The 27,623-nt window shown below is 48.2% G+C and overlaps 1 protein-coding gene across 1 annotated transcript in view; it reads right to left on the bottom strand.

The window, feature by feature from the left end:
- LOC147696978 (stomatin-like) overlaps positions 1–27,623 on the bottom strand; it is a 350,190-nt gene that overhangs the window by 277,681 nt on the left and 44,886 nt on the right. The window contains exons 2-3 of the mRNA XM_086933266.1: positions 9,931–10,034; positions 2,963–3,035 (exon numbers count right to left, since the gene is read on the bottom strand). Of these exons, the coding sequence (XP_086789392.1) occupies positions 2,963–3,035; positions 9,931–10,034 (177 nt within the window). The remainder of the gene's footprint in view (positions 1–2,962; positions 3,036–9,930; positions 10,035–27,623) is intronic.

Here is a 27,623-nt window from a genome sequence, read left to right as displayed (position 1 = left end):
CCGCGGCGTTCGACACTGTCTGCCACCGCACCCTAGTGCAGCGCCTCAGCAACGTCGGAATCCAAGAGAAGGCACTGGAGTGGATCATCTCCTTCCTCGCCGGAAGGACACAGAGAGTCTGCCTCCCCCCGTTCAGATCCGAGGCCACCGAAGTCATCTGCGGCGTACCACAGGGATCATCGCTCAGCCCCACCCTCTTCAACGTCTACATGAGCCCCCTCGCAGCCATCGCACGCCAACACAACCTCAACATCATCTCCTACGCCGACGACACCCAGCTGATCCTCTCCCTCACCAACGACCCCGCCACCGCCAAGGCCAACCTACACGAAGGGATGAAAGACGTAGCCGAGTGGATGATGAACAGCCGCCTGAAACTGAACTCAGATAAGACGGAAGTCCTCATCTTGGGATTGTCGCCCTCTGCCTGGGATGACTCCTGGTGGCCCCCTGCCCTGGGCAACGCACCCAAACAGACGGAACACGCACGCAACCTGGGCTTCATCCTGGACTCCTCCCTCTCCATGACCAGACAAGTCCACGCTGTCTCCTCGTCATGCTTCAACATTCTACGCATGCTACGGAAGATCTTCCGGTGGATCCCCACCGAAACCAGGAAGACGGTCACCCAGGCCCTCGTCACCAGCCGATTGGACTACGGCAACTCCCTCTACGCCGGAACCACTGCAAAACTCCAGAAAAGACTCCATCGGATTCAGAACACCTCAGCTCGACTCATCCTGGACATCCCCCGACACAGCCACATCTCCGCACACCTAAGAAACCTGCACTGGCTCCCCGTCAACAAGAGGATCACGTTCAGACTCCTCACCCACGCACACAAAGCCCTCCACAACCAAGGCCCAAGATACCTCAACGACCGCCTCAACTTCTACACTCCCACATGCCAGCTCCGTTCGACCAGTCACGCCCTCGCCGTCATCCCCCGCATCCGAAGAGGCACAACGGGAGGAAGATCCTTCTCCTACCTGGCCGCCAAGACGTGGAACTCCCTCCCCACCCACCTCCGCCTGACCCAAGACCACCGCGCCTTCAGGAAGCAACTCAAGAGCTGGCTGTTCGAGCAATAGCAGATCCCCCCCTCCCCAAGCGCCTTGAGACCCTCCGGGTGAGTAGCGCGCTATACAAATGCCTTGATTAATTGATTGATTGATCTGACAAAAACAAGCGGTGGCTGCCAAGAGGGGGGGGGGAGGAGCCTGACAGTGGATGCGGCAGACATGGGCCATAACGAATAACGCAAAGTTGTGACTATCCAAATGGGAGGCTGAACTAAGACTAAGAAGAACTAACCAGCTCCAGCCCGAGCGAGACACTGATAAAGTACACTCCTGCGTGGAAGGCATGAACTGAGTATGGCTCAAAGGACAGAACCCACACACAGGGGAGCAGAAGTGCGAACGATCTAACAACATGATGGGGAGAACTGCTTATCTTCAGACAAGTTGCATGCTCCATTATTCTATATATTGGGATGCGGGGTGGGACCACGCTCTGCCAATCCTCGAGGGGAGGGCGACAGGCACTCTGCAATGTTGGGGAGGTGGGAGGTTCATCTTCCGTCAAGCAGGGAGACAGGGGTGGGATAGTTCAGTTTTTGTGGGGAATTTTAAATTCAAGTTGTATCCCAGTCTTCACAGCAGACAGGGGTGAGATCTTGTACTCCGAGACACACACTCCAAATAAGGTAACCAAGTCATCAACCCGGGTCCTACATAGAGTAGGGAACAGTCATGAAAACCAACGTACAGACAAACACATACCCATAGAGCACATGCAGATAACAGAAAAGGGAAATCACTCCAATTCCTCACTTGAAATGTAAATAGACTTGAGGATAAACTCAAGCGATGAATAGTGCTTTCATATTTGAAACGTCATCCACCAGATATATGTTGGCAATACCTGTAAGGCCCTGGACGGACGGGGATACAAATGAATAACACATGCAGGGTTCACCTCCTGTTCCAGAGGAACTGGTATTCTCATACGCAAAAGCTGCCTGTACATAATACAAAAAACATGGGTAGACACAGAGGGCAGATATGCAGCGGTGGCTGGAGTATGGGAAAGAAAACCAATCAACTTACTGTAGGTGTAGATTCCCCCAGCTATGAAGAAGATGAAACTAGCTGACATTAGCAAGTTCATTCTATACCTACCCAATGGGCTCCTCCTGATCGGAGGTGACCTAAATATGACAGCAAATGGGAAGATGGACCGAGTGACCACAGACTAGCCTTGATAGTCGGATGCACAAACAAGGCAAACCGGTGAAGGACTGCAGTTCCTATCAGCCCATTTTGTTGCTAAACGCAGAGGCTAACATTCTGGTGCAAGTATTGGCCATTCAATTGACCCCCATTATTTACCAAAATTCTGCACCTGGATCAGTTAGGCTTGATGCCTGGGCGAAACACGGCCCATGATCTCCGTCGTCTCCAGGGGGTGTTAGGAAGAATAGGAACAATCCAAGAAGATGCAGCTATCCTGTCCCTTGATGCGAGAATGGCATTTTACACTATAGAATGGCCTCATTTATTGGCAGTCCTAGAATGAATGGGCTTTGGCACCACCTATATATAATGGATCAAAATCCTTTACGCTGATCCAATGGTCTAAGTAACAGACAACTGCCACACATCTCAGCAATTCCAGCTGGGGCAGGGATACAGTGTTGCACTATAAATTAGTACATATCTCAAGAGGCTTTTAGTCTCACTGTTGTAAGAAGGAACAGAGAAAAACAGATCGAGAAAGAGAGAGAGGAAGAGATGAAACGTTCTGTTTATATCAAACTTCCTACCTGGTGTGACATATCACGCTAATCTTCTCCACATCATATCATCAGTAGGATTTTTCAAGAGAATATTAGAAACATAGGAGACTTTTCTCAAGACGGTACCTTAAATTGTATGCATGCACAGACACAGATACGTACCCGGTCCCTTGGCACCAGACCGGCTGACTCTGCCAAGCCTGAAAATAACGGCTCTTTCATATTCTTGTACAATCTGCATGGAAATAGAAATAGATGAAATACTTGTTCAACGCAGCACTCATCACCTTTCTCCTAACCAAAAGAGTCAAGTCACGAAACCATGTCCCAAAGAGTTGCACTGAGTTGTATTGTGCTGCGGTGTAATAACTAATTCTATTTTGTGTTCGGTTATCAAACTATGTGAAGCCACAAACTGGCCTCTGTCTAATATGAGGGGTACAGTGGCGGCTGCTGCCAATTGAAACTGGCAGGGAGGCGGGGTTTGGAAGATATAATCACTTACCTTCTGCTCCGCTGCCGGCTGCCTTGTTGCTAATGCTCCTCTCCTATGGAAGTTGATGGGGGGCCTGAAATCACTGGCTCCCCACCCAATGCAGACCCTGCTCTCATAGCATGAGAACAGTAGCTGGTTTGGTCGGAGCAGCCCTGTTTGAAGCTCATACAGTGCCTGGGAACCAGTGGTGTTTCTCCCACCTGGCTGTAGAAGACAGGTGGGTTGGAGAAACATAAGCGCGCATGTCAGTTTGGCCAGCTTAAGACGCCGGTTAAACTGACATGTGCACTTAAAAAGTGCATACTCCTCCCTGCTGTGGCTCACCCCTGCCCCGCCTACTCGCATGAAAGGAGCACAGACAATCTTTTATTTATCATCTTCCCACAGTGTAGAGATGCTCCTCTACCGTTACGGTGGAGCCGCCCCTGAGGGATAGCATATGGTGGGTTATACCAGCTCCAAGTAAACAAGTTGTAAGTCTTTCTGAAAGGTGAGAGGTATCCACAAGCTGAGAGCTTCATTGGATAGGACTACAATTTTTAGCTGCTTTGTATTTCTCTATACTGTGGACAAAAACATTTTTCAAACTACATATTATGACATTTCTTCAAAAACACAAAACCTGCCTGCATAGGAAGCACTGTTGAAACCACACAACTCTCCTACTTGTCTGAATTTATATGTTTCAGTGTGTCTGATTTTTGAGACATTATTTCTTCATTGAAACCCAGTTTCTATTTTGGTGATCCCTCTTTAGATTCCTTTTGCTGTCAGCGGAAAAAAAGAGTGCATGATGGTGCGGCTGACTCAGTGTCTCATGGCGACATCTGATGGGATAATGACGGTGGCATCGGAGTTATCGATTGGTTAGTGAGAAACACACCTTTGGGCACGAGGGCTTCAAATACACCCCGTGGTACCGTTTAAGTATTGACCGGGTGACTGTTATTCTTAAGGGTCTATGTGAAGACATCGAATCCGAAAGCCTCTTTTGCCAAAACCCAGGGGTGCCGCTCGCTAGCCGTGCTGAACTGTGGACCAATTTTGCCTGTATTCCTGGGAGCCTGTCTGTCCCCCTGAAAGGAGCATTCTCACCAGCGCGTACCTGAGGCGCTATCGGGAGGCTGAGGAGCGCTAAGGGCATAGTGGGCACTGTTGGACATCGAGGACGGGGCCGGGACTGCGAGGCCCAGCATTCCAGGCGGCCAGGCAATCGCCGCAGCTGGAGCCTCTTCCCCGCCTCTTCCTACTTAATCCCTCCTATCCCCGCGCACGCGGGACGCGCGCGGGACGAAGACCGGGGCGAAGCCGGGGGAAAGGGCGGGCCGTTTGAGGCCATTAGAGGACGGTAGAGACCAGACCGGGCCACCCCCCTAATTTCTCGCCTTCCAGAACATTCGAACCTCCTTATCTTGCCTGGCTACCCTGAAGTTCTGCTCGAACAAAATGGCAACGAGGGAAACAAGAAGCAAGGCGGCCACCATGGTCACAGGTACTCTGGATAATTTTTTTGCTAAGGCTAACACCGTGGTAAATAAGGAGCTCACAGTCTTAGAAAAACAAATAGCAGAAGGGATTGAAAGCTCGCACCTGGTTTCCACGGGGTCATCTTCTAATCTTAGATCGTCACAACTGCTGGATGCTACACACTTATCACTTATGGATAGCATCGATCAAACTATAGAGTCAGTTCTGCAGCAGTTGAGGACACCATCCAACTCACTTAGGGATCGAGACTCTGTCCACATCCTTGATGGGGTGGCTTCTTCCCCTACTCCACAGACAGTTCTATCTAGGGACCTGGGGAATGGCTCTATTGCAACGGTTTATATGGGTCTCCAAGAGGACTCTGTCCCGAAAAGGAAAAGATCGAGGAAGTCTAAAGGTGCTAAAAGGGCTAAAGTAGATCCCACCCCAAACACCGCTGATGACAGCACTGACGCCCCAGGAACCACTTCCTCTGGGAGCGTCATTGAAATGGCGAGTCCTGTAGTCCACGCCACCAACCTCATACCTCCGCACACTGGCCCATTTATCTTTGGTCGGGCCGGATTGGCGCCTGCCTGGCCCCGTGGGGCTGCTGGGTGCTGTTGGCTTCTTGGTCCGTCTGCACTCAGGTGTGTTTGATCCCTGGGTTGTTCCGGTCTCGTCTGGTTCCCTTGGTGGGTGCCTGGCTAAGGTTTCTGCTGGGTCTTTCCGCTCCTTCGTGTTGGGCTCCTTTTTGGGCTCTGCTTCCTTGCTGGTCACTCTTTTGGGTCCTGGCGGGGTGTTCTGCAGGTGGGGCCGCTTCCTGGTGGTTCCTTCTAGGCCTTCTCCTGCTGACGGTTCTCTTCCTGAGCTTGTTTTCCCGGTGTTGTGGGCCTGTGTGGGGTTCTGTGGCACATGATCTGCTGGCTTCTTGCTGGTTAGGTGTGGCCTCGGGCTGTGCCTCCTGGGTTTTCGGGTTGTGCTGTCCTTTTCGGCCTGCTCTGGGAATATGTTGCCGGACCTCTCCTGGTTCTTTCCTGGTTCTGGGGTCCTGGCTCACTTCTTCCTCCCTTGCTTCCCCGGGCTTTGTTTCCGGTGTGGGTCTGTTTGGGTGCCCCACCCCCCTCCCTCCCTGGTTGGGGTATGGTTCTGTGGTGCTCTTGCCTCTGCGGGTCCCTCCCTCCTGGCTGCAGGTTGTCTGTTGTTTTCCTGCTGCTTGGGCCTCTGCTTTTCTGCTTCCTCCTGCTTCCGCTTTGGCCTTCTGTGTGGTCCGGTGGTTTTGTGCTGGTGGTTCCCGTTTCCTCCTGCCCTTTGTTTTGGTCTGGGCGCTGCGGGGGCTCCTTCTGGGGTTTGCTTGGGCATGCTGTTCCTCCTGCGTGTTCGGATTGCTTGGCTCTGGTCCTGGCTTCCTGGTTCAGGTGGCGTTTGTTGCCCTGTTTTTTTGCTGTTTGCTTGGCTTCGCTCCGGTGTTGCTGGGTTCGGGCCTTGTGGTTGTGGTCTGGGTGCTGTGCTCCCTGGGTCCTTCTTTTTTTCCGCTGCTCCAGCCCTTGCTGCTTCCATGGCCTGGGTGTGGGGTTCCTGGGCGGTCCTGTGCCGTGTGGGCGCCTTCTTTTTGTCCTGCCCTCTTTGCCAAGTTTGGAGGCTGCTGGGATGCTCTGTGCTCCCCTCCTGCCTTGTGTTCCCTCCCTTTGGGGTTGGGGTTTTCTGGGGTTGTGGTCGATGTCTCTGTGCCCGCCCTTGTTGGGTTTCTTTGTTGTTGGTTTCTGGTCTTGTTGCCTCTCCTTGCTTGGTCGACTTTCGGCTGGTTTCTGGGGGCATCTCTGTGCAGTGTGGTTTGGGTTGGCCTCCTCTGCCCGTGCTGTTCTGGGTTTGGTGGCCTTCCTGGTTTGGTTGGTGGCCTCCTTCCCTGTGTGTTTTTTTGGCCTTCTGGGTTTTTGGGGTTCTTTTCCCCTCCTTGTCTTTCGGGTTGTTTGGGGTTCTCGGTCCTGTTCGGCTCCTGGGTTCTTGTTGCTTCCTGGTCCTCCTCGGCCGGGTTTCCGCCTCTGGTCTCTTAGGGTCGGGTCCTTTGGTTTGGGGAGGTAGGCTGGTTTTCTGGCATGTGCTTTCTCCTTCCTTTGTGGTCTGGGTGCGTGTGCCTGTGCTCTGTTGGCCATTTCTTTCTTTGGCTTTCTTCGGGGTTGTCTCGGCTTCCTTGTGGGTCTGCCGGGTGCTGTGTGCCTTCCTGCTGGTTCTGGGCTTGGCAGCCTTGTCCGGTGGGCTGTTTTGGCGGGTCTTTTGAGTCATGGTCCTGGTCCCGGTTGCCGGTTTCTCGGGTTGGCGGTCTCCTTTTTTGGTGCCCTGGCCTTTTCTTTGTCTCCGATCCTTGTCCCTGCTGTCCTGTTCTGGGTTGTGGGCCGGGTGTTTCCTGCGGTCTTCCTTTCCTCCTTCTCGGTGCTCCTTTGGGTTGCTGCTTTTGTTGTGGTTTCCTGGGTGTGCTTGTGGGTGCGTAAGGCCGGTTTTCTGCTTTGGTATTCACCACATGGTAATGAATGGGACGAGGACATAAGGGACCTGAGGGTAATGCTCTATTACTTACAGGTAATCTTCATTACTCAGGGTCCCGTTGTCCTCGTCCCATTCTTACGCCCCTCCCTCCCTCCCGGACGGCCGGCCTTCCTGTCTGGGCTTGGTAGTACAGGAGGGCTGCTGGGTAAGTACTGTTTATGTACTCCCAGCATTCCTCTTGTTTTTTTCTGTTGGGAGATGGTCATCTCCACATAGTAATGAATGGGACGAGGACAACGGGACCTAGAGTAATGAAGATTACCGGTAAGTAATAGAGCATTATTCGGTTACCCATCTATAATTCTGCATATTACATAGATTTGTGTGTGAACTGCTAGGTCACAGGTTTGAATCGTCATAAAATGGTGACAGAATTACTGCAGCTGAGCACTCCGTGGAAATCGCAGATCAGAAGCTAATAACAGAGTAAGATTTTGTTGTTGGTATTGCAAATTGCAGTTGAAATAAAATAGCTCAGCGATATGCATACGCTGCTAACATCTGCATGCAATCTGCAAGGTATTCATTTGAAGATTCATCTTTATCGTTCGATCAATTCATTTTGTATTGTGCCCTGTACCCATGGTCACTTTTAGCATGATTAAAAACATTAATCTACATTAGAACGTTTCATACAAACATGCATTGAATAGACACTATTTTCCTGCATGTGATAAACAGGATCCAATGTAACTTGCAAGACACACATTTTCTCCACATTTGCTTTGAAAGTATTTTAATATTTAAGAAAATGTATAATGCAATATGCTCCAGTTTCGCGGTTAGTGATTTTACACCTATGGGCCAGAAGACACCTGTGACACAAAGAGCTGACAAATGGTGCATCCTGGGATAATCATTCTTAAGGGAATTAAGGGTGATGGGAAGTGGAAGTCCAACACCCACACAGCCCCTCTGCAGAAAACAGATCGGTTTGCCACATACTGCAGTGTGTGAGTGTCACCGATGCACTTGTGGCTGCCCACCTTCAGGAAGCTCCTCAAGACCTGGCTGTTCGAGCAGTAGCAGCAGCCACCTCCCTCCCCCCCCCTCGAAGCGCCTTGAGACCCTCACGGGTAAGTAGTGCGCTTTACAAGTTCTGTGATTGATTGATTGATTGATTGGCTGTCAGTGCCCCTTTCAGTTGTATATCCTCAGAAGGTGGGACAGGTGCAGCACGTGCTGCCAGCAGAGGCAGAAATGCCTTTTATTCCACCTGGCATTTCCCCAGTGGGCTACAGCCCTTGGAGGATGGTTATGAAAGCTCAGGGATGCTCCTAGTACCTCCATCACTTTGCCCAGCTCCTGGAGGTTAATTATAGCAGGAATGGGAGGCTTCAAGAGAGAGAAAGAGAGAGAGAGAGGGGCAAGGTAGAGGAAAGCGATCAGAAAAGGAGAAGAAGGAAGGCGAGAGAGAGAGAGTGAATATAGAGAGAGGGTTACTGGAAAGAGATATCCTGAGGAGATGAAGGGAGCACGGCTGGTTTAAGCATATTTGGCAGGGCCGATTTTGGTCCCACATTCCAGCCTTGCCTGCTGATGCTGTACCTGGGAGAGTAACTGGTGTGCTGAGTGAGGTAGCATGTACTTCCTGCATTTCTTTCACACTTTTAACCACTGTTATTCCATTGCCCGCGCACAAGCTGAGGGACCCTTTCCATAATAATCTGAAAGAAATGGTGGCGGCTCCTCCGCTAAGGCGGAAAAGCATCGCCCCCCAGCTCTTGGAGCAGTGTAAAAGGAAAAATAAAATGATAATAACAGAAGTTATTATTTTATTTTTAGTGTCTTGCAGCCAGGTTGAAGGGGGGGTGGGGCTGGTACGGTAATTCTTGCATTTTAATCATTTTAGATGGCTAAGGTGGTCTAACTTTTTAGGCCAACGACACCCACCACGTTTTACCTCTGAGTATCATTAAAACATTTACTCTGTGATGCTACAAAGCCCTGTGAGTGACGTCAGGTCAGAGAATGGACACATGATTCAATAAACGCCTTGTATTTAAGTGCCAACATGGGTCTATGAGATATGACAGTAGAACATGTGTACATCCTTTCGCTGTTTAATAACTTCACAATGGGGCGTTTCATCACATTTTCGACTGACACAATCACCCTCTTGCACTAGGTATGCCCAACCTAGTAATACAACACATCCATAGACAGAAATGAGAGCTTTTTAGACTGCATCTGATTTCTAAAGTGATTGGTTTCCTTTATTATTCCAAGAACATTTTATCACAGGTTCATTGCATTTAAACCTGGAGTACTAGTGCATGGCAGATTGCATTGTATGTTTGCAGTGTGCAGCAGACCGATATGTCAACGTTGCCTCCTTTAAAATACTGGACTCATAGTTCATGTAAAAATATATGGCATTTAACTTGAAAAGAAAAAGTAACTTTAATGTATATACTTAATTCAATTTATTATAGTACAATATATAAAATATAGATTACAAGTATTATAAATAATATATATATATATATATATATATATATATATATATATATATATATATATATATATATATATATATATATCTACATAGAGATATCAAGATATAGCTATAGATAGAAATAGATACATAGTTACATGGTTCATGACTGTGAGACTTCCTTACCTTCACGCAACACCAAATCGATATGGGGAAAGTGACGAGAACCAAGATGAATGACAAAAATATAAGCACCGAGCCAAAACAGCCGTAGCCTTCACTTTCTGTTTCTGCAATGCAATAGGAGAGCCACCGTTAGTGTGCGTTCAATGTCCGCTTCAATACAATTTTTAAAGAGCATCGTTTTTGCATTAGGCGTTCTCATAATTTTATAGAAGATGAAACATTTACTTTTTTATTTAATTGTAGTCTGCACTTTAATATGATATCCCCTGCTGCCATAATTCTGGTGCCAATTGTAAGGCTATTTGCCGAGGCGACCACGGACTCGGGCACGCCAACACTATGGGGTCGTGCCGGTTCCCCGCATCTTGCGGAGGTCGCGGCTTCTGGCACTACCCCTTTGGGTTTCTGGGTTTCTATGACCTGGGCCCAGACGCGGGTGATTCGGAAGCACTTCAAGGGCTTCTGGTTCCCAGGAGGTCCCATAGTCGGACAATTCGGTCTAAACCGGATTGCCCTAATAGGAACAATTAAGGCTGGGGAGCGGGGAGGGCAGACCCTCTTTTGCCGCTCCCCAGCTTTGGGAGTACTGCTCATTAAGACCGGGCATTGGTTGGAGGCCCCCAATGTTTCTTTTCACCTTGTTTACTGGTCCGCGGTGTGCAGCGTGGCACAAGAGGTTTGAGGGGGCCTAGGCGTAGCGTTTCGATAAGTTATGTTTAGTTTAGTATTGCGGTTACTTTATGTATGCAGTTATACTTCTAGGCGTGAAAAGCGCCTATGCGCCGCATAGAAGCAGTATTCAGTGCAATGTATGGCGAGGCGGGCCCGCTGTGATAGGCGGGGGACGTGCCCTTGTTCTCACCGCTCGACAACCTTGCCAACTTCAGACTCAAGCAACTGGTGAACACCCCCACCCACTACGCCGGCCACACGCTCGACCTCATCTTCTCCGCCAGCAACCACGTCTCCTTCAGCCACTCCACCGGACTACATTAGACCGACCACAGCTGCATCCATTTCACCTTTAAGAAGACTACATCCCACCACCGCCCGCAACAGATCCCCCGCAGAAGCTGGAGCAAAGTCACCACAGACCAGCTAACCACATCACTGAGCCAGAATCCACCAACCGACACCTCTGACACCAACGACGCAGCCCGCAACCTCACACAGTGGATCACTGACTGCACCGACGCCCTTGCCCCACTGAAGAACCCCCCAGGTAAGACGGGCAACAGGAAAACCACATGGTTCACCGACGCCCTCAAAGAAATCCTGCTGAACTTTCGAGAAGACCTGGCGCCACGAACGAACAACAGAAACCATGACAGCTCTCAAGAACGCCACTCGCAAACACCACCAGCTGATCCGCACCACCAAAAGGACATTGTTCATAGAGCGGCTGGACAACAACACACACAACAGCAAGGAACTCTTCAGCATCGTAAAAGAGCTCTCCAACCCCAGCGCCAGCAACAATGACATCACACCGTCACAAGACCTCTGAAACTCCCTTGCCACGTTCTTCTACCGCGAAATTGCCGATATACACGACAGCTTCGGCCCCCAAATTCCGCTGCCACTCACCAAACCAATGCCCCCCACCACCATCCTCAGCGCCTGGACCCCCATCAGCACCGAAGACACCACCCACGTCATGAACACCATCCACTCTGGCTCTCCCTCGGACCCATGCCCTCACCACATCTTCAATAAAGCCGACACCATCATCGCACCACACCTCCGGAACGTTATAAACAACTCCTTCACATCTGCCACCTTCCCAGAGAGCTGGAAGCAAGCAGAGATCAATGCCCTGCAAAGAAACCCATAGCAGACCCTAAAGACCTCAAGAACCTCCGCCCCATCTCTCTCCTTCCCTTCCTGGCAAAAGTCATCGAGAAGACCGTCAATAAACAGCTGACTACATTCCTCGAGACAAACAACTCCCTCGACCATCCCAGTCCGGATTTCGAGCCAACCACAGCACGGAGACCGCCCTCATCGCAGCCACTGACGACATCAGGACCCTGCTTGACAAGGGGGAAACAACCGCTCTCATCTTCCTAGACCTCTCAGCCACCTTTGATACCATCTGCCACCGCACCCTTATAACCCGACTCCACGACACTGGGATCCAAGGAAAAGCCCTGGACTCGATCACCTCGTTCCTCTCCAACAGAACCCAGAGAGTCTGTCTCCCTCCCTTCTGCTCTGCAGCCACCGACATCATCTGCGGCAGACACCAAGGCTCCTCGCTCAGCCCAACAGTCTTCAATTTCTACATGAGCCCCCTCGCCACCATTGCACGCAAACACAACGTCAACATCATCTCCTACGCCAACGACACCCAGCTGATACTCTCCCTCACCAAGGACCCAGCCACCGCCAAAAAGAACCTCCAGGAAGGAATGAAAGACGTCGCGTAATGGATGAAGCTCAGTCGTCTGAAACTGAACTCAGACAAGACGGAGGTCCTCATCCTCGGACAATCCCCATCCGCTTGGGACGACTCCTGGTGGCCCATAGCATTGGGCACCGCACCAACACCCACGGACCACGCACGCAACCTAGGATTCATCTTGGACTCTTCACTCTCGATGAAAGAACAAGTCAACGCCATCTCATCCTCATGCTTCAACACCCTGCGCATGCTCCGAAAAATATTCCGATGGATCCCCACCGAAACCAGAAAGACGGTCACCCAGGCCCTCGTCACCAGCCGACTGGACTACGGGAACGACCTATACACAGGAACCACAGCCAAACTTCAGAAACGACTTCAGCACATACAGAATGCCTCCGCACGACTCATCCTCGAACATCCCTCACCACAGCCACATATCTGCCCACCTGAGAAACCTGCACTGGCTCCCCGTCAGCAAAAGGATCACGTTCAGGCTCCTCACGCACGCACACAAAGCGCTCCATGACATGGGCCCCGAATACCTCAACAACCGCCTCACCTTCTACACTCCGACCCGCCAGCTCCGCTCCGCCAGCCTCGCCCTCGCCACCATCCCACGGATTCGCAGGACCACCACCGGAGGAAGATCGTTCTCCTACCTGGCCGCCAAGACTTGAATCTCCCTCCCCGCCCACCTACGTATGACCCAGGACCACCTCACCTTCAGGAAACACCTCAAAACCTGGCTATTCGAGCAGTGACAGCAGCCCCCCCCCCTCAGCGCCTTGAGACCCTCACGGGTGAGTACAGCACTCTATAAATGCATTGATTGATTGATTGATAATGCTTCGATTAGTATATGTTTCGTTATGTATTACAGTACAATACTAGCCGTGGAAAGTGCCATTGTGCAGCATAGAAGCGGTATTTAACGTGAGAAGGTCAAGCCGCCGTAGACAGGGGACACAGCCTCATTCTCATTGCTGGATTTGTGCGGGTGGAGGGCAGTACTGGCCGCTCGCGGCCACGGCCACTGAAGTGGGAGCCCCGCCCATACCAAGTTCGGATGCAGGAGACTCCTGACCGTGTTTCATGGGCTTGCTAATTCTTACCCCCTCCGGGCATTGGGAACGGTTCGCGGCTAGCACTCTCAGACTGCAGTGGCTAAGGCGAGATAAGGCGCTTCTCACTCAGGCTAATCGGATGCAGGAGATGCTTGCAGCTGCCACTTCATTGCATATCTCACGATAGGAATGAACATGAATTAGATAACATGTTAAAGTTAGCCAACTGACAGACCTATACCTATCAATGTATTGGACTTTCTGCATATTTTGTGTACAGAATGAAAATGATATTGATTTACATGTCTTATTGTTTTATGTAATAAAATACGGCCGGGGGTCTACGACCCCTAACCCAAAAATAACTTGTGTTTGTACTGTGTGATGATTACCTTTGTTACCATGGAAGGCGGATGAGCGACGGGAGTGCTCCCCCATCCATTGAAAGTGGGTTTGTTCACTAGCACTGCTCAGCCGTATTGCGAGCAGGCAGCACTGTGGACTCAAAGTTTGATCGGCCAATCCTATCTCCACAAAGACAGATAGATGAAAATTGAGAGCCCTCTTTTCAAGACATGCGCAAAGTTCATTTCAGACACAAACTGCTGAGCCCAAATCAGGATTCTAGCCCGATTGCTAATTGTCAACCACCGGGGCCTTCACCTGCACTATTTGTATCAAGTTACATATCTCGCCAATTGTGCAGGCAACCAGTGCAAAATACAAGTTTGCTTAACAAGACGATGCAGGTTGGGAATATCAAAGCCAGAACATTATCTTGACAGGTCACAATGTGGTGACCAGATTATCGATGCACAAAATATTGAAAGGTATGTTAGAATAGATTTCCTATACCTAACTTTCTCTCTCTCTGTGTCTCTCATGTGTTTGTCTGTGTGTATGCGTGTGTGTGTGTGTGTGTGTATATATGTATAAATATATACTTGTTATAAAGTGGACAGGAAACAGGTAAGTGAGATTTCCTTTATTACTGCCTCCACTCTGCCATCACAGGTACGTCGAGTACAAGGCACAGAACACCACAAATACTGCCAGTCAGGCGGCTCTTATCAACATTTCAAGGCAGCCTCTGGCTAAACAGAAGGAATGTACCAAGAGGGTTAAAGAGGATGGGGCAGGGAATAAAGGGGAAACCAAGAACAAGGTTTCCAAAGAGTCCCACATTTATAAACCTAGAAAATAAAAAGAGATATAACACACCTTCCCCCTGAAAAGCAAGGGAGAAAAATCAAGGTTAAAGTTATTGCATAACAAAGTCTTTGTGCCATTTTGGTGCAACTATGGATCTTCTGATGCAGCTCCTTTGGTAAGTTGTCACATCTTCGTGGTCAACAGAAGTCTGGGAGCTAGCATGAGGAATGATTTCTGGGCTTGTTCTCTTTACAAGGTGGTCCATACTCCAGTTCTGCCCAGTCTCAAGGATTACCGTGTTGTTTTTAATCTCCACTATTCTTTTGGGTTAATAGAACTTGGATTTGTGATCCCCAGCGAGTGTGTGTTTTTTCACAGCCACCCAGTCTCCTACGGCCCACCACTGTGGTTTGGCTCCATGCTTGTAGTCATACTGATCTTTGTACTTGGCTTGATGAGAAGCTATTCTGGATTTAACATTGTCATAAGAGTGCACTGTCAACTCCCCCCCCCAATCTAGTTGGGGAAGAATTTAGTAATCAGGTTGGGAGTTGTGTGATATACCCAGAGCATATCTTGTAGAGCACGTTCAACAGGTAGATGGTTGATGCAAGCTAATTGTATCTTCTCTTTCACCATCTGTTTACTCTTTCGACTAGGCCATTGGCCCGAGGGAAGTACAAAGCAGTTTTAAGGTGGGTAATGGCTGAACCAGTCAGGAAGTTGGTCATGGCTGACTAGGTGAGCTAAGCTCCATTGTCTGTGACCAGGGTGGACGGAATGCCTTCTGTTGCAAAAGTATCTCGCAGGAAATTGATAAGGGATTCGGTTGTGCTTTGGTTCACCATTTTGATGACAACCCAGTGTGAGTGGTAATCAGTCAGAACAAATGCAAATCTTTTGATGACACCTCTTTTATTGATCGGACTGATGATGTCCAGAGCCAGTTTTTCCCATGGTTTGTCCAGAATGGAAACCGGGATAGAGGTGCCTTCTGGGTGTGTTTTGTTTTGTCACTATTGGCGCAGTTCTTGACTTTGGTTTAGACCATAAAGTCCATGATAGGAAACTAATAATGTTCCCTAGTCTAGTTTTTGCAAGGCTTCTCCCTAGGTGGCCCTCGTGCACCAGGTATATTATTTTGTCCTTGAACCCTTCAGCAGTATAATTTTGTTGTTTCTCCAGATATAATCATTATCTAAGTTGATTTCGTGTCTGATTTCCCAAAATGTGTCTAGTTCTTTACTTAGGCTGTTGCGTGTAGCTGGCCATCCTTGTAGAGTGTATTCTTTAAGACAAGTTAGTGAAGCATCTTGGGTCATGCTTTCGACCCAATATTTCTTACTTATGGTAGAAGAGTGAACCTGTAAAATGGGAAATTCAGGTGTTTCAAAATTTTCCACCATATCTAATGGTGTTCCTGAAAGAAATTCAGCAGCAGTGTTGAGGTCGCAAGCGACATATTCAAGACTAAAAACAAAACTTTCAAGGCCTAGCATCCATCTTGCTACTCTGGGTGTGCTGTTAGCGGTACCTTTGGAACTGAACATGTAGATGAGAGGCTTATGATTGGTGCGGACTGTGAATTTTATCCCCCATAAGTAGAACTTGAAGTGTTTTATTGCCCAGAAACAGGCCAGGGCCTCTCTCTCTACTACAGAGTAGTTCCTTTCTGAGTCATTGAGTGTACGAGAGGGTTGCGCCTAGACGTTTGTTGCTGGCGTCCGTGTTTAGAATGGTCTTCCTGGAAGAGTCGAAATTGCATACGTGGGGGCACTTAATATGTTTTTTCTAATGTTATTAAAGGCTACTTGGTGCTTCTCTAGCCATTTGTAAGGTGTATGGTTTTCTGAGAGTTCCCTGAGATCATAGAGAGGTCAGCCAAGTTCTTGACGTATTTACCATGTATTCGGCAAGACCTAGGAATGATAAAAGTTCTTTTTTGGTGGTGGGTGCCTGAGCTTTTTCAACAGTATCAATTAATCAATCAAGGGTTTATAAAGACCGCTACTCACCCGTGAGGGTCTCAAGGCGCTAGGGGGGAGCAGCTCCGGATCAGTGGAAGAGGCAGGTCTTGAGATCTTTCCTGAACTTGTGCAGGGTCAGGGAGCATCTGATGTTCACAGGGAGCTCGTTCCAGGTCTTGGCTGCAATGTGGGAGAAGGCTCTCATACCTGTTCTGTTTCTGCCGATGTGGGGGACCTCTTCCAGGGCAAGGTCGGCGGAGCGGAGGCTCCTCTTGGGTACGTGGTCTGATACTCTCTCGTTAAGGTATTTCGGTCCGAAGTTGTTGAGGGATTTGTAAGCGTGGGTGAGGAGTTTTAAGGTGACTCTCTTCCAGACAGGGAGCCAGTGGAGGTCTCGTAGTTGTTGGGTCATGTGTTTGTGACGGGGTGTCCAGAGGACGAGTCTGGCTGCGGCGTTCTGCATGGTTTAGAGTTTGTGTAGAAGAGTTCTATTGATTTCGGCGTATAGGGCCATGCCGTAGTCCAGTCTGCTGGTTATGAGAGCGTGGGTGACGGTCCTTCTGCAGTCAGGGGGATCCATTTGAAGGTCTTACGGAGGATACGCAGGCAATTGAAACTAGTGGACACAACAGCGTTCATCTGGTGGTTCATGGAGAGGGAGGAGTCGAGGATAATGCTGAGGTTTCGTGCGTGGTCTGTAGGGATGTGTGGATTCCTGAGGGCGGAGGGCCACCAGGTGTTGTCCCAGACGGAGATGCCGGGTCCAAGGATGAGGACCTCGGTCTTCTCTGAGTTGAGCTTCAGGCAGCTGACTTTCATCAAGGCTGCCACGTTCTTCATTCCTTCCTGGAAGCAGAGCCAGGGTGTCTTCGGAATTCTTCATGAATAAGAGGATGAGTTGTGTGTCGTCGGTGTAGGATACAATGCTGAGCCCATGCTGTCTGACGATGGCGGTGAGAGGGGCCATGTAGATGTTGAAGAGCGTGGGGCTGAGCAATGATCCTTGGGGTACTCTGCAGTTGATGTCGGTGGGTTCGGAGAGGAAGGAAGGGAGTCTGATCCTCTGGGTTCTGCCGGCGAGAAAGGATTGGATCCAGTCTAGGACGGCTCCTTTTATCCACGCGTTGTGAAGTCTGACTGTGAGCGTTCGATGTGAAACTGTGTCAAAGGCTGCGGAGAGGTCTGGAAGGATGAGGGCCGCAGTGTGTCCCTGGTCGAGTAGCAAGCGGATGTCCTCAGTGGTGGCAAGGAGGGTGGTCTTGGTGCTGTGGTTGCTACGGAATCCAGACTAGGAGGCGTCTAGGATGGAGTTCTCTTCGATGAAGGAGGCTCAATTTGGGTTTAAATCCGTCCCTTGATATAGTGTGCCCAAGGTAATCAAGTGTTCCCACCCAGATTTGGCATTTCTCTTCTTTAAGGGTGAGACCCATCTCTTTGAATTTCTCGAGAACAGTTCTGAGAGACAAGTCGTGTTCTTCAGGATTTGCTCCGTAAATCAAGACATCGACTTGGAAGCACATGGTTTTGTGTGCCCCTTCCAATATGTGTTGCATTATTTTTTGGGAATTCCGCTGCCGCTGAAGCATGTCCAAACGGCATTCTGAGGAACATGAATGACCCCAGTGGAGTGGTAAAGGCTGTTAATTCTCTGGAGTCGGGGCGTAACTCTACCTGATGGTAAGCATTAGACAGATCCAGCACACTAAAGCACATGGCTTCCCCATGGTACTTAAAACCTGTGGATGTGTGGCAGAGGGTGTCTTTCTATGATGACGTTATTGCTAAGGTCCCTAAGGTCGATGCACAATCTAATGTCATTCCCTTGACCTTTCTTAGCGATGACTACCGGGGCAACCCATACGGTGCAATCCACAGGTTGTATTACACCTAGAGTCTGTAATCTGGCTAGTTCAAGTTTTAGGGGTTCCCACATTTGGTGATAAATGGGCCTTGTTTTGTGTGCAATCGGTTTAGCATTGAGTTTCAATTTTATTTTGCGTTGGAAATTCTTGAGGAGCTCTAGCTCGGAAATGAATACCTCGGGGAACTCTTTGATGAAGGTTTTACCCAGAATAGACAAGTCAATAGTAAGCACTTGGTCCGGGTTGTTAGGGTCAAGTTTTATGCCTAATTCTTTTTGGTATTGCCAACCAAGAATATTGGACCCCTCTTCTACTATGTAGACTTTCCCTAGAGTAACACGGTCTTTGAATGTAATCTGAGTTTTAATCATGCCCTTCAAAGGAAAAGATTCTCTAGTGTAGCTGCTAGGGGAGATGTCAGCTTTTATTAATTCACTTTCTTTGCAAATGTTCATGTTTTTAAAATCTGAAATGTTCAAAAAAGTGAAGGGGGAATATGAATCCGTATATTGATTGATTTTCTTGACATCCAATCATATTTCACATTGTGGGTAGTTTATTCGGTTATGTTGCAAGTTTATTTGGTTGACAGTATTGGAGTCCCGGACTTGGAAGATAATTGTCTTTACTGACTGTATTTTTGTTTCAGGTGTTACCTTAGCACTGCTCTTTTTACTAGTTAGAATTATTGGTGCACCTCACCATTTGGTCCCTTATTAGGGAATCGTTGAGATCTCCGAACTGGCACAGCTCACGTAAACCTCTTAGCACAGCTACGTAGCTTGAAACACTTTCATGTTTTCCTTGAACTGTACAAAAGAACTTGTGGCGTTCCAGGACAATGTTAATTTTGTCTTCAAAATGTATTTCCAATTTTATCAAAGAGGTTTCGTAAGCATCTCCCACTTCCTCTAGGTCTGGTTCTGGGAGGGTATCAACAACTTTCCTCCCATGGGTACCCAGGTTGTGAAAAAGAATGTGTTGTTTCCTTAAGGCACAGAATTTCTCCCCCCATGGCAAAAAGGTATGCCTCTAAGATCTTGATCCATTCTTTCCAAGAAAGATTGGGTTCCCCACACTCATTCAGGAATGGCGGAGGCTGGGTCATGCTTGCAGCAGCCATGTTTGGATACAAATTATAAGTGTGGAATACAAGGAGGAGAAATAGCTTTGGATGGTGTGTGTGTCACTGTGATGAAGACAAGGGAAATCTGTGAGAAATTAAGATTCTCTTGCCAGTTGCAGAGCACAGGAATATGTAATGCTTGACTCACGGAAAGAGGCTATTCTTGATGCAAGAAACAGAGTCACCAGTTGAAGAAATGACACACAAAGGATAGGTGTGCGTACCACTGCAAGAATGACTGTAGCCGAGATGTTGAAGATGCCCAGAAAGATGACACGCAAAATGCCTAGGAAGTGTGTGTATCACTGTAGAAGGAGTGGCACACAGGGAAACAGTGTGTGCATCACAGTTGTGAATATATTTTGAAAAATGGTAGCCGAGAAGGATATAAGCCCAATTGCATGAAAATTCTAAAGGTGAGCTTGTTACCAAAAATAGAGTGAGCGTTTCACTGATAAGCCTTCAGACACGCAAAATGTGTGCGTGTCCCCGTAGAGCATAAAGATCAAATAACTAAAATAGGACCCGCTGCATTATGGTAATGAAATTTAGTGTGTCACTGAAGTACGTTGGAAACACGAAAAATGGTGTGCGTGTCACCAGTGCTAGATAGAAGTGCACTTGTGAAAATTGTTGCGGGGGAATGTGTGATGTGTTGACATAGTCCTTCAGCCCAAGCGAATCCTGTAGAAAGAGGCTGGACATTCTGAAAATAGTGAACATGTCACTGGATATGCTGGGGACACGCAAATTGCTGTGCATGCCACTGGTTTCAGAAAGATCCTTCGTGGCTCTGTGTGAAAGGTGGATGTGACACGGTGTCCAGAGACTACCTGAGGTGAGGCGTAGCAAAGGGGAAGGAAGGCAACGAAGCAAGCACCCTATGGCACGCCTCTGGATAGGCAGTGGAGCTGAGGGCAGTATAGTGCCGCTCGCTTAGAGGTCTTCAGGAGTAGCATCTTAGTGTTCCAGCCCTTCCTGTTCTTGGTGTGAGGAGGAGAACACCAGCGAGGCCGCAGAGGAGGTGAGAGGCGTGGCCCCGGGACTGCGAGGAGCAGCATTCATCACCATCAGCTGTCTCCTCTTCCCGCGTGAGCCGCGCCCCCTCCCAGTGCCGCGCCCCCAACCAAAGCGCTCTTTACCTCTCGCGGCCCCCGCTTCGCGGGAGCCGCTCGCTTAGAGGTCTTCAGTGTGTGGACTTTGCTCGTGGCTACAGGAGTAGCATCTTAGTGTTCCAGCCCTTCCTGTTCCTGGTGTGAGGAGGAGAACACCACCGAGGCCGCAGAGGAGGTGAGAGGCGCGGTCCCGGGACTGCGAGGAGCAGCATTCATCACCATCAGCTGTCTCCTCTTCCCGCGTGAGCCGCGCCCCCTCCCAGTACCACGCCCCCTCTGACCCAACAGGAATTTAAGCAAAGCTACTAACGCGCATCGCGGGACGCGCGTGGGTCGCAGCCTGGGGCTAAGCCCGGGCCAAGGGCGGGCCCGTTGTTGCCCGTTAGTGCCCGGTAGAGACCGGACCGGGCCACCTCTCTTGGTTTTTTCTGCTAATACATTCACTATTTAGTGTATAAGACTCCATATATGTCCATCATGCCTGGTAGAACCAGAAGTAAAACTAAAACAGCGATGGACGTAGCCCAAATCACTGGGCCCATAGATCAATTTATTTCCCGGGTTAACGAGACAATTGATCATAGTATTTCCTTACTGGAACGAAGAGTATCTTTGGATCTTATGAATGCTAAACGCTCGTCCTTGGGCCCTTTAGCAACTGTAAGCTCACCTGCCCAGCAACCGTTAACTAATCGTTCCCTTCCTTTACCTCAGACTGTTGCTGGTACACTCACAGTACCAAGCTCAGTCGACTTATCAGTATCTCAATTAGAGTCCGATCCATCATTTGTTGATCTAGAGGCTACTCCAGATCTTGAAGCTTGCCAAACACTCGAAAGGTCAGAGTCTACTATAGATAAACATTCTCGAGGACCAGGGGAAGGAGGCATCCCTGTATTGCCAGAATCAGGGAATACACTTAAGACCAAGAAAAAACCTAAAACTAACACCAGGAATCACAACCTTGTGTCGCCAGCCCCAAATTCAGCATCAGGCATACCTTGTTGGGTCGAAAATATGGTAGTAGATCTAAAATCGGACCTTGAAGCTATGATAACGGCTCAAATCAAGCCCTTAATGTCCAAAATTGATAGACTAACATCATTAATCAACACCAAATGGACTAATAAGGCAAGTGGAAATGTGTCCACACAGATGCATGGGAAAACAAAAGAAGCGCCCCTGGAAAATAACACCAATAGCAACCTTTTAAAAGATCTTTCCGCAAAGGCTAAAACTCTACCTAATAAACCAGGAGCAGTAGTAATACAACATCTGTCTCAAAAGGGGGGAAAAGCTGCTGCGCCTCCCCCAACTCCTAGTGGTGCAGACCCTATTATAAAGCCTCAAACACCTTCCGGTTCTAAAAAAGTGCCTAACCAATCTGCAAAGGGTTCTAAAAGTGTGGCCACCAACTTGACAGCAACTACCTCTCCAAATAAGACTCAAGATCCAAAAACAAGGCCGGCCCGTTTTAAGACAATTAACTTGCCGCCGGAAGTCTCACCCTTTGTGGTTGTACTGACGGGTGTGCCACCACTGAAGGAGGGTAGAAACGAAACCTTTGTTGAACTGAAAAATAAATGTGCCCAGTGGCTCTACCTGCACAAACCACTACCCATTAACATGTGTGGCGAAATACTCGCAGTTAGAAGAGGAGATTGGGTGGGTAGAAATACCAAGACTATAGCAGGAGATGTTATAACTGTTAACTTCAGGGACATAGGGGTAGTGAATTATATATGCAATACACCTAGCAGTGGGCCGGCTACTCAAATCCACCCACTTCCCTTGTCCTAATTTCTACCCATGCCCCCAAGACAACATCCCCCCAGATTTAGCTTTCCAATCAATAGAGGGTATACACATGCTCCACAACATACTATCCATCAGTGGCAGCAACCATGGCAAGGCCCACCTCCTCCCTTCGACCCCTTTGTATCTCAGTTTGCCCATTGGAATAGATTCAGTGCACTGGAAGAGGTAGACTGACTTAATTCTGATGAAGCTTCCCCCATACATTTTGTTATCAATAGGGGCGAGGAGGAGGGCTCTTCAGTCACATCTTACCCGACATGCCCTAATCTTTCTACTGCGGCAGCCGCAAGCCTGACCAAGCCAACACCTTTTGTTCCAGAGAGGGAATGCATAGAACCCTATAGCCTTAGAGACATCAATGGCACTAGAGGAGAAACCACCAAGGATAAAATAAAAATCCTCAGTTGGAACCTCGCGGGCATTCAAAGGAAATTGGGCCTGCCCGAGTGGAGTGATTTGGTTGAAGCACATAAGATCTGCATGTTTCAAGAGACCTGGAGCACAGAACCACTCCACGGGTTGGGTTTGTTACCTATTTTGTCCCAGCAGAGAAACCCATGTATGGGAAGGGGCGCCCCTCGGGGGGCCTTATCACTTGGGTAAGCATTTCCCTTAACTGCCGAATAACATCTAAGCAGATAAATAATTCAGACATCCTAGGCATTTCACTGTCCAATCCCTGTAGAGGTTTGACTCTAGCTCTTTACAATGTCTATGCTAGAGGCACAAAAAATGGGTGCACCTCATCTGTAATATCTGATCTTGAGGTGCAACTTAGGGATTATAAAGAAGCTGATCATACCCTAGTAGCAGGTGATTTTAATTGCACCTATGAGACACTTCCCCTGGATGGTTTCCTTGACCTAGGTGAAGAAGACAGTAGATGGGGTATTCCTCCACTTTCCATCCCCCCGATTAAGCGCTGGACCCGTAGTGCAGTGCAGTTAAATGCACTGACTTTAGAGTTTGGGCTAAGAGCCACCAATGGCCGTACATCTTCTGACCGGATGGGCGCCCCGACGTTTAACAGGGTTGGTCACACCTCGAGGATGGACTACATCCTGTTGGACTTGGGGCTCTGGAGCGCGGTCGAGGATATGACAGTCATACCGACTGTGGAGAGCGACCATAATTCGCTTTCCCTATCCATCACGAATCCCTGGTCTAATGGAGCATTGTCAGCACCTCTCAAATGCTTACACAAGGTTACTGTTTCCTCTTGTGGAAGACGCTTAAAGTGGAACAAAGTTGCCAGTAATGCTGACAAACCTTCTAGTATAGATGAGGTACTTATGGCCTCACAAGCAGAGATCGACACCATTGATTTAGCCACGGTAGCGGACAGGGCAACACCCATTTTTGAAGCTGCTGTTAAGACTATAGGGGAAGTTTTTTGGGTAAAGGGTACTGCAGGGAAGATTATGTCCCAGAACAAAACTAAGGGGATGCATGACTGGTATACAGTAACATGTAGGAAAGCTAAGACTTGGCTAATTGAGGCCGTTAAGGCCAAATCCCAACCCCTAATACAGATAGCTAGGAAAGAACACAGGAGAATACTGGGGCTAGCAAAAAATGAGTTAGAAGAGGCCTACTGGTCCCTTAAAGAAGCTAGCTCTAAGAAAGATTTAAAATGGTTTTGGGATACCATTAGAGCTCGTAATAGGCCTGACAGTGACTTGATAACTTGTAATATCCCAGGCCAGGCGTGGGTTAAACATTTTTCAAAGCTTTACACCCGCCAAGTTGATCATCCCATTCCTACTGATTCCAGTGATCCTCAAGGGGGGGTTGTGGCTCCATTATTGCTCCCCCCAATCTGGGACACCCAGCCTAGTGACTTCGACTTCACTATTAAGGAAGTGGAATATGCAATAGGCACTATCATTCCCCAAAAAGCGGCTGGCCCGGACGGTATTCCTGGTGACCTCTTGAGATCAGATACTTTAAAGTGGGGAAAACTGATCCACTCCCTACTCGTCGCCATCATCCAAAAAGTAGTCTGCAAGGTTCTACTGGTAAGAATACTAAATTGGGTAGAAGAAAACAAAATCCTTTCTGACTACCAGGCGGACTTTAGAGTGGGAACTGGGACAATCGAGCAAGCTTTTCGACTAATGATGGTCTATTGGAAAGTCGTAGTCATAGGCAAGGGCAGTCTTTATCTCGCCTTCATCGATCTAAAGACTGCCTTTGACCTTGTACCTAGGGAGACCTTGTGGAGCGTATTGGCCGATATGGGGTTGCCTCACTACTTGCTTGTACTACTTGTTAGGTTGCACGAAAATAGTTTTGCCCAGATTAGGTGGGGCCCAGGGGGGGAAAAAACAAATAGTATCCCAGTTGAGAGAGGTGTCCGCCAGGGATGTGTGTTAGCTCCCACCCTTTTTTCCCTTTACATCAATGGGGTGGTTGAGCATCTTTGGAAACATCCTTCAGATGAACCATCCCTGGCTGGTGAACGCATACCAACCCTCCTCTTCGCGGACGACACGCTTTAAATATCTAAAACCCCAATAGGCCTCCAGAGGCTCCTAAATAACTTTCAATCCTTCTGCACCAAACGAGGCCTGGTAATCAACACAAGTAAAACAAAATATCTTGTACTGAATCCTCCCAAAAAACCAGTCCGCTCTCCTACCCTGAACGCTGAACCCTTGGAGAGGGTAGAAGTCTTCAACTATCTTGGGATACGCCTCTCACACAAAATGGAATGGACCCCACATTTGGACAAAATGCTCCTAACTCATGAGAGGATAACAGGAGCTCTCTTGAAAGAACAACACTCCTGTATAATAAGACCAATAGCTACAGTCCTTGAGATCTACTCGGCCAAAGGAGTCAGCTCTGCTCTTCATGGGGCCGAACTTTGGGGGTCATCCGTTACCGATGCTCTACCAAGATCCGAGAAGAAATTTTGTAGAGCGATTATGTCTCTCCCGCAGGGCACTCCCACGGTACCCTTAATGTTGGACTTAGGCTGTCGCCCAATTGATGACCTCGCAAAATTCCGTCCACTTTTGCTATGGGCACGCCTGTGGCGTGTGGAGGAACTCAGTAAATACGCGCAAGGCCTTGCAGAAATCATGTCACTACCAGGGTGGCACAAAATCAAATGGTTGAGAGATATGAAGTCGCTGCTAGTAAATCTGGGCCTAAACGAAGCGTGGATAAATAGAACCTCACCCCCGAAGCTAACCCTCAAGAAACTTTATTGGGACTGGATCTCTATACAAAGAAACACTAGTACTACTATGGGCAGACTTACGGAGGACTTCTTGAAGTTTAAGGATCAACCTAAACTGGAAATGTACCTTGACGTTATTGAAAAACCTTTTGATAGGGCTCTATACTTCAAATTTAGAGCAGGAACCCTTCCCCTCTATTCTTTTACTTCATGCTGGAAATCCTGTGCACAAACTACAGAGCTTTGCCCAGCATGCTTAGTTAAACCAGAGACATTGGCACATCTTATGTTCGAGTGCAGAGAGTATGCAATCCCAAGGAGGGTTTGGCTTAAAATTTTATGCCGGCAGCTGGGTACCAAGAGCCACGTGGCCGCAATCAGGATATTAATGTCTGATAGCCGTGCCACCTATGCTTGCGCCTTAGCCAAATTTTTATCATGGGCTTGGTCCATCCGAACTAAAAGGCTAAAATTGACTGTTTAATTCTTTTTTAAACTGATTGCTCAATGAACTGCTTTGTAAATTTGAAAAAATGTTTACATATGTTTTTCTGATTTTATAATTGATGTACTGTGATTTATGTGTTGCTTTTATAAAAAAAATTTATCGAAATAAAGCCTTTTTGACTTGACTTGACTTGTATATCAGGTGGATAAATACTGGGAAGACAAGGCACCCCGAAGGAGCCATACGCCTCCAATAAAGTCAAGGCAGGATGTCTGAAGTGGAGTAGAAGCGGGCGTGCCAGCAACGTAATGAGGCATGGAGAAAGTCATAAGAAACGGCCCAGGGAAGTGAAAACAAATGTGGTGGATACGCCTACCGAGGCACGTTAAAAGTTCCCAAAGAGTCACCTCAGGGGAGAGTGTAAGCAGGCGTGGCAGCAACGTCTCCAAGGCGTGGAGACAATTCGAGGAGAAAGGATCCAGGAAGAAGTACACAGACAGAAGTCAGTGAAGACGAAGACTCCGTCTGAGAAGGTGTTTCGGAGGTTACCAGCACTCACTTTAAAGCTTGTGAAGCAGAGAATCTGCGCTCATAGTGAAAATAGAGGAGGAGTGCGAGTAATAAGGCTCTTCCAGTGAAAGAATCAAGGTGATCTTGTGGTTTGCATGTCACTGTTTTTGAAAACATGAAAACAGTACCTTAACCTTGTGGGCCACAAGGTAAGGGTTTTGCTTGACATGGTGGATGTACACAGATAGGAAGTAGAGCCGCCCTGCTCCCTTTCGCAAAATAGTCGTCGCCAGTGTTATAAAGTGGACAGGAAACAGATAAGTGAGATTTCCTTTAGTACGGCCTCCACTCTGCCATCACAGATACGTTGAGTACAGGACACAGAAGACCACAAACCCTGCCAGTCAGGCTGCTCTTATCAATATTCCAAGGCAGCCTCCTAAACAGAAAGAATGCCCCAAGAGGGTAAAAAGAGGAGGGGGCAGGGAACAAAGGGGAAATCAAGAACAAGGTTTCCAAAGAGTCCCACATTTATAAACTCTCTTTCTCTCTCTCTCTCTCTCTCTCATGTAGCTACTCACCAACCCATGGCGCCACTTATATACAAAGTGAGTCACTAATACAGATATTTAAATATTTAAAGATTACTCGCTAGTACACCTATTCAATAAGATATACTTAATAAGTCAGTTATACAATCAATTTTACAAAAAAAACATTAATTTAGACACTTATTTATCCATTTATTCTTCCATCACCCTTTAGATATACATATACAAAAAAATATATTTTTCAGAAAGACACACATTCACTGGATGATGTCATCAGTGATGTCTTCAGGGATGTCATTTGAGATGTCATCAGTGATGTAATGAGTGATGTCACTGACCATGTCATGAGTGATGTAATATGTGACGTCATCAGCAGTGCATTGCGGGCGCGCAAGTTAGTTAGCTGAGCTAACTATAACAGAGGAATTTCAAAGGTTTTGTATGAAATAAATGTTCAGCTAACTATAACGTGTGAAACCTATGTTT

This window comes from Lissotriton vulgaris, chromosome 8 (assembly GCF_964263255.1).
Source record: "Lissotriton vulgaris chromosome 8, aLisVul1.2, whole genome shotgun sequence".
Classification (NCBI taxonomy): domain Eukaryota; kingdom Metazoa; phylum Chordata; class Amphibia; order Caudata; family Salamandridae; genus Lissotriton; species Lissotriton vulgaris.
Note: the sequence above shows the minus strand (reverse complement) of the source record. Positions and strands in the feature narration are given on the sequence as shown.